This window comes from Macrotis lagotis, chromosome 8, assembly GCF_037893015.1.
Source record: "Macrotis lagotis isolate mMagLag1 chromosome 8, bilby.v1.9.chrom.fasta, whole genome shotgun sequence".
Lineage (NCBI taxonomy): Eukaryota > Metazoa > Chordata > Mammalia > Peramelemorphia > Peramelidae > Macrotis > Macrotis lagotis.
Window position 1 is genome coordinate 3466468 of NC_133665.1, and position 12592 is coordinate 3479059.

The following is a 12592-nucleotide window of genomic DNA, read 5'->3' on the forward strand; positions in this document are numbered from 1 at the left end:
ATGTTCATTTAGAGATAAATATAATATGCTATGACATTGGATCAGCATTGAGTTATTCTATGTTCTTGCCCACTTTAAAGGGAAGTATTTGAATTGTAATTTAATGTAATTTAAATGCAGAAGTTATATTTTGTTTTCTGTGCTTGGTATTAGGTTTCTGGATGGCGAGGTGAAGGATAATTTAGCAGCTGCTGTACTAACTTCTGGAACAGTAGCTGTTTGGGACTTGTTTCTAGGACATTGTACGGCTCTGCTTCTCCCTAATTCTGATGGAAATTGGTCTTTTGTTAAATGGTCTGGTACAGATTCTTGTCTACTAGCTGGACAGAAAAATGGAAGTGTGTTTGTTTACAGCTGCATATGAGTTAGGCCAAGAGGAAAGCAAATGGATTCATGAACATAATGTGCATGCCTTCAATATCTCTTGGATTGTAATTCAAAAAGAAATTTACTCTCATCATTTTGAAGCAAATCAAATATTTCTCTATCTGTTAAATTCTCCCACTCAAAAAGCTGAGGTAGTTTCATTTTAATCTTGTTTATTCAGAAGTTTATTTTTGGTTCTGGGGAGTATGCTGACTTTGAATGTTTCATTAATACTTGATTTTTTTTATGGTATAGTTTGGTTGATCTTTTTTCTTGGTTTCACATTTGCACTGAAATGGACAAATCTAATTGATACATAAACTTGAAGTACTAATAAATTTTAGTTTTTTAACATTCTGCTTGGAAAATAATTTTTCCTCATACACCTATTATAATCAATTTTAAGAATTCTAGGGAAAGGGAATTTTTATATAGTTTCTGGAGCTAATGACATCTAATACTTGATAGTTTTTGATTAGCTTATTGTTTTATGGCAATCTTCAGTTCGGTACCTTTTATCTCCTGCCCACCTCCACCTCCACAACTGAACAACCTCAAAAGAAACCCAAACCTAGGAAAATAAAACTCTTATCTTAAACATACACAATCCAGCAATACACATTTGCACATTGCCCATGACCCAAAATTATATATCTTATTTCAAGTTCATACTTTTTTGGCAGATAGTGAGTGGAATGTTTAATCTTCAGTCTTCTGGGATCCTGGTTTTTCATTGTATTAATAATCAGAATTCTAAAATTTCAAATTTTTTTCTTTATAGTGTTGTCAATTGTATAAATTTTTCTCCTAGTTCTCCTGGTCTATATCAGTTTAAAGAAATTTTCCCAATTTCCTCTAAAACTATCTCATTTTATTATTTCTTATGGCACAGCAATATTCCATTACTTTCATCTTACTTTTTGTCCAGTCATTTCCCAGTGGAATGGTTTCTTTGTTTCTAATTTTTGAGTACCTCAAAAAGAATTGCTACATTAGGTCCTTTTCCTCATTCTTTGATCTCTGAAGTAAGGTCTTAGTTGAGTCAAAGAATATACAATTTAATTTGGAGATGTGTTTGTTATTTTCCTTCTCTTTATCTTTGCTAGTCTTTTAAAAAAAAATTTTTTTTCTTAGGGGTAGCTAGGTGGTGCAGTGGATAGAGCACCGGCCCTGGAGTCAGGCGTACCTGAGTTCAAATCCGACATCAGACAATAAGTACCTAGCTGTGTGGCCTTCGGCAAGCCACTTAACCCCATTGCCTTGCAAAAACCTAATAAAAGAAAATAAATAAACAAATTTTTTAAAATTTATTTAAGGCAATGGGGTTAAGTGACTTGCCCAAGGTCACATAGCTAGACAGTTATAAAGTATCTGAGGCTGGATTTGAACTCAGATCCTCCTGAATCTTTGCTAGACTTGATTCATTTCCATTTCTCTAGTCAGGGGAGATTTACATGTGGAAAGATATGCAAAATATATACAAGGTAATTTGGGGGGGAAATAGTAGTTACTAGGGGGATCCTAAAAGGCTATATTTAAAAGGTATTTGTCAGGTCAAATCTTGAAGGAAATTAAGAATTAAAATTGAAGGATTCTAAGAGGCAGAGATGAGGAGGGCATACATTCCAGATGTGGGATCAGCCAGTGCAGAAGTCACAAAGGTGGGAATTAGAATTTATAGTGCAAGTTAAGCAGTGTCACATACAATAAGAGTAGGTTGTGCCAGACATAATTAAAAATGATGGTAATGATGGTAAATTTATAGTTTTTAGGTTATATAAATCAAGCTATCAAAGTGATACTTTACAGAATTGAATTAATAATAGTTCATGTGAAGAAATAAAAGATCTCAGATATCACAATAATGAAGGGAAATAACACTTCCAGACCCCAAACTATATTATAAAACAGTAGTCATCAAAATCATTTGGTATTGATTAAAAAGATAAAGATTTATATTGGTGGAACAGATTAGGCAAGGGAAAATCCAAATACTATGGAACTCAATATCTCTGTTCAATAAACCTCAAACCCATTTAAGAATGAACTTTCTATTTGATTAAATTATTGAGAAAACTAATTTTTTTTGAGAAAACTATTAAGTCTAAAAGAAATTAGGTAATGGACTAAAACATCATGCTGTACTCCACAATAAATTCCAAATGGATATATAATTTTATTTTTAAAGATCGTAACATTAAAAAATTAGATGTAAAACATATTCTTTTTACAGCTATGCTTAGGAGAGGTCTTAAACAAAGGATGGAGGCAATTTCAAAAGTTAAAACAGATAACTGATTTTTTGAAACTAAAAACCTTTTGCACAAAATTAATCTTGTACAAAAAAGTCATGGGGGGGGAATATCAAATTTATTAAGGGTTTGATATCTGGAATAGTTGTATCTAAAAGCCATTCCCTCATAGATAAAAGTAGTCAAAATATATGAACAAAGAGGTCTCAAAACAATTAAAAACTATTAACATGAAAAATGTTCCAAATCGCTAATAAGAGAAATGGTCTTCCAAAAAAATGCTTAGATTTTGTCTCACATCCAGCAATTTGCAAAGTTAATAAAAGATGAGAACATTTAATGTTGGTGGGATTGTCAGAGAGAAGTGTGGAATCATGTAAATAAAATAACTAAAATACCCATATCCATTGACTCAGAGTTTCCATTACCAAACCTATCCCCTAAAAAAGGTCATTGCTAACAAGAAAGTCACTATATGTACCAAAATATTTATAGCAACTTTTTATGGTAGCCAAAAATTGGAAGCAAAGTAAATTTCCATATACTTGGGAATGACAAAAAAATGCGGCACATAAATATGATGGAATGGTACTGGTTTGTAAGAAATGATGAATATGATAAATACATAGAAGCATGGGAAAATTTACATTATCTGATGTAGAGTGAAGTAAATAGTGCCAAGAAGATATATACAATATTACAGCAATGTAAATAGAAAGAGCAACCACAAAATGAATGGAATGTTTGAAAAATTTCAAAGAACAAGCATAATTTGAAATAAGCTTCTTTGCAGAGAGTTCCATAGTAATGGTATTTTGTATACATTTTCAGCCTTTTTTTGATATACAGATTAGTTTTGTTAGAGTTTTTTAGTCTCTTCCTTTTTTTTCAGCATCTTAATTTTTATTAATTTATTTTTATTTTATACTATTACAATAATCTTGTTAGGAGAGTAAACATAAATTCCCCTCCCTCCTAAGAAGATAAGAACCTCAAGAATAGTGAGAAAGAGAAAAAAAATATATGTTAGTCTGTGTTCATTCCAATGGCTCTGTCTCTGGGGTGAGTTGCCTTCTTTATCATAAGTCCACCAGAGAAGTTGGTTCAATATTTCTCTCACAGTTGCTATTTCAAGCTATATTTTCTCCCACTCTAATCCTCCCCACTCTCATTTATTCTATTCTCTCTCTCCTTTCATCCTGTCTCTGTCCAAATTTGTGTTGTATCTGAGTACCCTCTTCCACAATCTTCCCTCTCTTCTATCACTTATTCCCCCTTATCCCATCCCTTTCTTCTCATTTTTCCTCTAGAGTAAGATAGATTTCTATACCCTATTAAGTATGTATGTTATTTCTTCTCTGAGCCATTTCTGATGAGAATGAAGGCTCACTCATTCCCCCCCTCGCCTTCCCCCATTCCACTCCATTGAACAACCTTTCTTGACTCTTATGTGAAATATCTTAGCCCCTTCTTCCTCTCCTTTCTCTTCCTCCCAGTACTTTATCACCCACTGATTCCATCTTTTTACTGTACCATTATATTCCACTCCTTCCTCTCCTCTGTCTATATATGCTCCTTCTAACAGCACTAGTAAGCGAGACAGTTCATATGAGTTATCAATATCTTCTTCCCATGCAGGAATACAAACAATTCAACATCATTAAGTCTCATAGTCCTTCTTGTCTGTCCCTTCTCTGGTTCACTAGAGTCCTATATTTGAAGATCAAATTTTCTGTTCAGCTCTGGTTGTTTCAATAGGAAAGTCCCCTGTTTCATTGAAAGTCCATCTTTTCCCCTGAAAGAAGATGTTCAGTTTTGCTGGGTAGTTGATTCTCGATTGTAAAACAAGATCTTTTGTCTTCCGGAATTTCATATTCCAATCCCTACAAGCCCTTCATGTAGATGCTGCCAGATCCTGTGTAATCCTGACTAAAGAGTCATGGTAATTGAATTGTTTGTTTCTAGCAGCTTTTAGTATTTTCTCTTTGACTTGGGAGTTTTAGAATTTGGCTATAATATTCCTGGAAGTTTTTCTTTTGGGATCTCTTTCAGGAGGTGATTGGTGAATTCCCTCAATTTCTATTTTTACCTTCTAAGATCTCAGGGCAATTTTGTTGTATTATTTCTTGAAAAATGAAGTCTTGGGCGGCTAGGTGGCGTAGTGGATAAAGCACCGGCCTTGGAGTCAGGAGTACCTGGGTTCAAATCCGGTTTCAGACACTTAATAATTACCTAGCTGTGTGGCCTTGGGCAAGCCACTTAACCCCATTTGCCTTGCAAAAACCTTAAAAAAAAAAAGAAAAATGAAGTCTTGGATCTTTTCCTGGTTGTGACTTTCAGGTAGCCCAATAATTTTTAAATTATTTCTCTTGGAACTGTTTATGAGTTCGGTTGTTTTTCCAATGGCTTATTTCACATTTTCTTCTAATTTTTGGCTTTTTTGAAAGAGTTTTATTTCTTCTTGATTTCTCGCAGAGTCATCAGCTTCTTTTAGTTCCATTCTGCATTTGAAGGAGTTATTTTCTTGAGTGAGCTTTTTTTAAATTCCTTTTCCAGCCAGCCAATTCTGCTTTTTAAAGACATTCTTCTCTTCATTTGCCTTTTGTTTTGCTTTTTTTTCCATTTGGCCTAAACTTGTTTTTAACATTATTTTCTTCATCTTTTTTTGTATTTCTTTCACCAAACTGCTATTTGGTTTTCATGATTTTCCTGCACTGTTCTTATTTCTCCTCCCAAGTTTTCCTCCACCTCCCTTAATTGCTTTTCAAAGTCTTTGAGCTCATCTATAGCCTGAGCCCACTTTCTATTTCTCTTAGAGGCTTTGGATACAGAAGCTTTCAGTTTGTCATCTTCTGAATCTTCCCTGGGATGAAAGTAATTTTCTTTGGTCAGATTCTTCTTTTTCTTTTGTTTGCTCAATTCCTCAGCAACTTCCAAGGCTTTGGGTGGGTTTTTGGGTCACCCACTGGGACCTTTATTCCTTCAAGGTCTTTTGTGGTCTTGCCTGTGCTTTGATATGTAGATGACTATAGGTGCTCTTCCCCCCCACCCCCACCCTGGAGCTTTGAGGAGGGTCCCTGCTAGGCTATCTTAGCATGGAAGCTCAAACTGCAACTTGGATTTGAGTGTGGGCAAACAACAGAGTCCTGTCCCAGAGAGAGCAGAGAGATTTTTCTTTCTTCTTTTTTTTTTGCAAGGAAATGGGGTTAAGTGACTTGTCCAAGGCCACACAGCTAGGTAATTATTAAGTGTCTGAGGCTGGATTTGAACTCAGGTACTCCTGACTCCAGGGCCAGTGCTCTACCCACTGTGCCACCTAGCTGCCCCGAGCAGAGAGATTTCTGCACTCTCCCCCTACTCCCTCAACCTCTGGGCTGTGCTCTGGAGCTGCAGGCTGGCTTCCCTGGTTTCCTCTGCTGCAGATTCTCACTGCAGGGCTGTTTTGAGGCCAGAGCTCCCACACTCTGGTGCAGCAGAGTTCTCTCACCACCCCTTCAACCTGTTCCTGGTGATCCCTGGACTGTGCTGTAGCTGCAGCTTTTTTCCAACTCCTGGTCCTGGTGAAATAGATGTTTCCCATGGAATTGTCTTGGACTGGGAAATTATATCACTCATTCTTTCTGTGGGTTCTGCCCCTCTAAATTTTGGCTAGCTTTTGGAGTTTTTTTAGAAAAGGAGTTTCAGGTAAATACTGCTTTCACACCTCCACCCTCTTTTTTTTATTTCGTTAAAAATTATTTTATGGGATAGCACTCAGGGAGGCAGAAGGATATTGGGAGAAATTATGGTGATTAAAAAAGATTGTAATGAAAATTTATTTTTAAAAATGGTGGATTGAGGCAATGTTGTAAAGTTTTTTTTTTAGGTTTTTTTGCAAGGCAGTGGGGTTAAGTGGCTTGCCCAAGGCCATACAGCTAGGTAAGTATTAAGTGTCTGAGGCCGGATTTGAACTCAGGTACTTCTGACTCCAAGACCAGTGCTCTATCCACTGCGCCACTTAGCCACCCCTATAAAGAGTCTTAAATGCCAAATAGAAGAGTTTCTATTTGATTATAAAGGTAATAGGGAGAAACTGGAGTTTATTGAGTAAAGGAATGACAGTCAATCTTAAGCTCTTGAAAAATCACTTTGGCAGAGATTTGAATGCAGCTAATTCATGTTAATTGAATACAGATTCAAATTTAATAACAGCTAAGCTAAGTGTTCTATTTTCCTTCCTATCTTAGGCTTGTTTCCCCTTAATTGTTTGTTCTTCTCATCCTAGGATGGCAATCATTCTGTTTGATAGTCCTTTGATTCATGGGTTAATAATTCACATATGTCCTGATCTTTTGGGGACCTTTTTTAAAATACCATCACTGTTCATGAGATATCCAGACTGTGGGACTCAATAATGCTATTTATTAGTAATTTTTTTCAAATAGATCCTTAGATTTCTCTTGGACAGGGTGATAACCATTTACAAACAAGTTTAGAAATATACATCCCATTGAAGTTTCTGTCCCTAGAAACAAAGTTTAAACCAAATAATACATGGTTTATAAATCTATAATTTTGATTCTCCCCCTTCCTACCTGTGATTCTACAGCAAATCCCTTAGCCTTTTGGAGCCTCAGTTCTTCTCGTCTGTAAAATAACATTTGACTTACATTTGAAATATTTCCTGATAGGGGATGGAGGCTAGCTATCCAATTATTGGAAGAAATTGGTGGTGTCCTCAAAAGTAAATGGCAGTTAAGAAGGGAAGATAAAGAGTTGTGTTTTGGACATGTTTAATTTTTTTTTCAAGGCAGTGGGGTTAAGTGACTTGCCCAAGGTCACACAGCTAGGTAATTGTTATTAAGTGTCTGAGGCCAGATTTGAACTCAGGTACTACTGACTCCAGGGCCAATGCTTTATCCACTGTGCCACCTAGCTGCCCCTTAGACATGTTTAATTTAAGATGCCTATGAATATCCATTTTGAAATATCCAAAAGGGACTTAGTGATGAAGAATTGGAGCTCAGTAGATAGAATCTCTCTCTCTCTCTCCTGTATCTATCTATCTATGTATCATAGAGATAATAATTGAATCTATATGAGTTGATGAACTTATAAGTGAGAAAGTATAGAGATCAAAAAGTAGAGGGCCCAGGATAGAGTATTGGGAGAAACCTACACTTAGTGATTATGGTATGGATAAAGAAACAGTATAAGTTAAACTGAAGAGTAGTCCAAGAGGTTGGACAAGAACTGGGAGATACAAGTCTCATGGAAACTCAGAGAGGAGAGATTATGTGGACAGAGAAGTTGACTGACATAAGTTTCAGAGAGGTCAAGAAAGATGATTGAGCAAAAGTATTGGCAGTTCAGGTCATCAGTTTGGCAACTGGTAATTTTGGAGAGACCAGTTTCAGTTGAATATTGAAGTCAGAAGGGTTTTACAGGGGGTTTAGAAGAATATGAGAGATGAGGAAGTGGAGGCACACAGTACAGATGGCTTTCTTAAGTTGAACCATGAAGGTAAGGAGAGATAAAGGTCAGGAGCTTCCTGGATAGTTCAGTCAAGGACAGGTTTGTAAGGATGTGGGAGACTGATATTTTTGTAGGCACTATTAGCAAAGGAACCAGTAGAAAAATGGGGAGAGGTGGGAAATGAGAGAGAAAAAAATGGTAATGAGAGTAGGGTCAATATGCTCTAGAAGATGTGAGGGTCTAGGGGGCAGCCAGGTGGCAAAGTAGATAGAGCACCAGCCCTGGAGTCAGGAGGACCTAGGTTCAAATCCAGTCTCAGACACATAATTAGCTAGCTGTGTGACCTTGGGCGAGTCACTTAACCCCATCACCTTGTTTTTAAAAAAGTGTACATAAGAGGAGTGGGACTTTGCAATGAAAAGTGCTGTTTCTTCATCAGTCAATTACTGGATGTCAAGGGAGAGGTTAGGGCTCAAAATACTACAGAAAGATAAGGACAGCCCTCTTGGGGGTAACCCACCATTAATGGGCATGACCTTGATGGAGGTGATGGGGAGGAGAGTAGAGGAAGATGTCTGATATGGGTCACAGAGGAAAAAAAGGGGAACTTAAAGGAAATGGCTTCAAATTTTTTGGGGGGTGAAGTATTAGTTATGAACTTAAGCTGAGAAAATGGGAGGGTGTTCATAGGAGGTTTGGAGGTGCAAAGAAAATTTGCAACAGCTGTAGTGAATGTGATAATGAATTACTTAGAAGTACTTGGTTACCTTTATGTCATGAGGGCCCAGTTGAGATTAGATGACATAAATTTATTAAATACCTAGCCAGCATGGCTTCATGATTTTCTACAACTCCATTCAGCAGCATAAGGATGGGATTGAAATAAATGGATGATGGGAGCAACCTGAAAAACTTAAGAGTTATTTGAGATCATAGGCAATAAGAGTTAAAAGAGAGCTTGAAGTTAATCTTATCTTGTCTTTTCAGCGAGGAAATGGGGAAGTTAAGTTGTTCCAAATTACATGACTCTTAGATGAAATGAACTGGTCCAACATTATTCTACACCACACTAGTAAGTGGCAGAGCCAGGATTTGAAGTGATGTCTTCTGAGTCCAGATTTGTGTTCTTTTTTCCTCTAGCTATTCTGATGAGGTTAAATTAGTTTAACCTAACCTCACATAAGCCCTCTTTACTTTCATTGCTTTCATCTCTTCCTCCTTATCAGTCCTTAAAGTTTCCTATTCTTTTCAGGTTTTGTTTGTTAACTAAAAGGTAGATATTAACAGTTTAATATAAAAGATGATGGTGTGGGGTGGCTAGGTGGCACAATGGATAGAACACTGGCCCTAGAGTCAGGAGTATCTGAGTTCAAATCTGGCCTCAGACACTTAATAATTACCTAGTTGTGTGGCCTTGGGCAAGCCACTTAACCCCATTTGCCTTGCAAAAAAACTCCTAAAAATTAACCAAAAAAAAAGATGGTGGTGTGGAGTAGGAAGAGTTTGCTTTATAATGAAGGATCAGAAAACCCTGAAAAGTCTTTGGATGCAGTTTTGCAACTGTGATGCCATTTAGATCTCAGGCAATGGTGAAATTTCTGACCCAAGCAGTTTGATGGAGAGAATGTGCCTATATTTATTTACTTGTGACATTTTTATTTTAATTTGTAGAGAGGAGTTAGGGAGCAAGAATATAACTCTGGGACATTTAATTCTTTCAGAAGTGCAGGGCTCAGGGGTGGCTAGGTGGCGCAGTGGATAAAGCACAGGCCCTGGAGTCAGTAGTACCTGGGTTCAAATATGGTTGCAGACACTTAATAATTACCTAGCTGTGTAGCCTTGGGCAAGCCACTTAACCCCATTTGCCTTACAAAAACCTAAAAACAAACAAACAAAAAAAACAAGTGCAGGGCTCAAAGTATTATATTTAAAAGGGCTCTTGTTTTTGTTTTTTGTTGGTTTGTTTTGGATGTCATTGGTCCTTTTTTTTAATTTTTAAAAGATTTTGTTTGAGTTTTGCATTTTTTCCCTAATCTTACTTCCCTTCCCCCCACAGAAAGCAATTTGCCAATCTTTACATTGTTTCCATGGTATACATTGCTCCAAATTGCCTGTGATGAGAGAGAAATTATATCCTTAAGGAAGAAACATAAAGTATAAGCAATATCAGACAATAAGATATCAGGTTGTTTTTTTTTCTAAATTAAAGTTAATAGTCCTTGGTCTTTGTTCAAACTACACAGTTGTTTCTCTGGATTCAGATGGTATTCTCCATTGCAGACAGCCCCAAATTGTCCCTGATTGTTGCCCTGCAGGGATGAGCAAGTCTATCAAGGTTGATCATCACCCCCATGTTGCTGCTAGGGTGTACAGTGTTTTTCTGGTTCTGCTCATCTCACTTAGCATCAGGTCATGTAAATCCCTCCAGGCTTCCCTGAATTCCCATCTCTTCTAGTTTCTAATCGAACAATAGTGTTCCATGACATACATATACCACAGTTTGCTAAGCCATTCCCCAATTGAAGGACATTTATATGCTTTACAATTCTTTGCTACCACAAACAGGGCTGTTATAAATATTTTTGTACAAGTGGTGTTTTTACCCTTTTCATCATCTCTTCAGGGTATAGACCCAGTAAGTGGTATTGCTGGATCAAAGGGTATGCACATTTTTGTTGCCAAAAGGGCTCTTGTTAAAGGCTTTCTTGGTTCTTGATACAGTGCACATTATTTGACTAAATTTTTTTTGCACTTCATTTTTTTTATAACAGAAATGGTAATTTTCAACATCCATCCATTTGCAAGTTTATGAGTTCCACATTTTTCTACCACTTTCCCTTCCTCCTCCTTCCCCATGGTAGCAAACAATCTGGTAAAAATTGTACATGTACAATTGTGTTTAACATTGTTCCATATTAGTCATGTTGTGAAAGAGAAATTAGAACGAAGGGGAAAATACTTGACTAATTTTTGTTGACTGCCTAGTTATTTGGTTACTTTTATTTAGACCGGTTGGTTCCAGGGGTGAGAAGTGTTTTGTTTTGTGCTTTAATTTGGTGGGGCAGGAAACGATTAAATAATTTAGCCATAAGCACATAAAATTAGTATTTGAACTAGGCCTTCCTAACCTCACAGTCACATCTTGATTCATTTTACAATATAGCCATCCCCTCAAGGGAGATAAGGAGTTAACATAGCTAAATCAAGAAACTGGCATAGGCATGGGAGAGGGAAAAATTCTTATCCATGTCAAACTATAGTGAAGAAATCGTTAATCTATTTCAGCACCTGTGTCACTAGTCTTATGTTAGTAGTCATAGGAAATGTAAAAAACAGCGATCACTTTAAAAAGCATTTATTGAGCCTCCGGCTTAGAGTATGTTTTGGAGAGATAAGATACACAATATGGACACAAGTCTGTATTTGATTTGCAAAAAGAATGATTCAGACAGTAGCGTCTAAGAGTTCAGAATGGGGAGAAATTTCTAGTAGGGTGTCCCAAAGGCAGCATCAGTGCCCCAAGTAGGGGAGGCGGAGTCAACGGGAGGGCCTGAGCCCTAGACGGAGCACAGCCTGAAGGCGGGCTGCTGGGTCTAGTTCCAAACGGGTCGCATCTGCCTCGGGGCAGGTAGCTTAGGCGGGTCTGCTTGCAGGCTGGCAAACCGGTTCAGAGCCTGCTGCCGAGGCTGGGTAATGCTCGGCCAGGTCAGGTGCCAAAGCCCGGGCAAGAAGCCCCTCCTCCCAGCCGGGCCCCGCCCAGATTTCCAGGTTTGCGCAGCTGGGCCCGGCCGCCCCGAGGCGCGCGGAAACGTCACAGGCGCCTCCCCCGCCCCTTGGGTAAGTGAGCGCGGCCCGGGCTCCGCCCCATCCGCGCTGCGGGCCACTTCCGGCGGTTCGGCCGAGGCGGCGACTCCCGCGGACCCGGCGGCCAGGTGAGCCCGGCGGCACGGTGGGCACGGTGGGTCCGGGGGCACGGTGGGCACGGTGGGCCCGGCGGCACGGTGGGCCCGGCGGCACGGTGGGCCCGGCGGCCGGGGGCACGGTGGGCACGGTGGGGGCCCGGGGGCACGGTGGGCCCGGGGGCACTGTGAGCCCGGCGGCACGGTGGGCCCGGGGGCATGGTGGGCACGGTGGGCCCGGCGGCACGGTGGGCCCGGGGGCACGGCGCCCCCTCCCTTCGGGGCCTGGGTCGGCCGCGTCCGCCGCCCGGCCCCGGCCCCGGCCCAGGCCCCGCCACGGACCCCTTTGGGGACTGGTCGCCGGCCCGGAGAGAGCCGCGAGGGCGGCGGTGAAAGGGCAGCCCCGTCCCGGCCTCGGGGCGCCGCGGCCCGGTGATGGGGGGAGGGGGCCTGTGGGAGGGGAATCCGGCCCCGGCCCGGGGAGGACAGTGGGTCCCGGAGAGGCCGGGGGGCGCAGTGCGGAAACGAGCACCCCCCACCTCCCACCCCCGGACATGAGGCAGCCTGGGCCGGGCCGGGCCGACCAGCCCTCGAGGCCCCCAGCGCCGTTCCCCCTCCTCC

At 40.0% G+C, this 12592-nt stretch overlaps 2 protein-coding genes across 6 annotated transcripts in view; both read left to right on the forward strand.

The window, feature by feature from the left end:
• Window positions 1–4827, forward strand: part of PALB2 (partner and localizer of BRCA2) — a 34360-nt gene extending 29533 nt beyond the window's left edge. The window contains exon 13 of the mRNA XM_074196264.1: window positions 154–4827. Coding sequence (XP_074052365.1) covers window positions 154–364 — 211 coding nt within the window. The 3' untranslated portion in view covers window positions 365–4827. The remainder of the gene's footprint in view (window positions 1–153) is intronic.
• The window catches only part of HMOX2 (heme oxygenase 2), a 39059-nt gene that overhangs the window by 1728 nt on the left and 24739 nt on the right, over window positions 1–12592 (forward strand). For 2 of the 5 annotated variants that reach the window (XM_074196266.1, XM_074196272.1), the window contains exon 1: window positions 11900–12004. The exons of 1 other annotated variant lie outside the window; for it this stretch is intronic. The gene's annotated coding sequence lies outside the window, so the exon portion shown is untranslated. Of the gene's footprint in view, window positions 1–11899; window positions 12005–12071; window positions 12091–12592 lie in introns of those variants that run through there. 2 more of the 5 variants (XM_074196267.1, XM_074196271.1) reach the window with 2 other exon arrangements.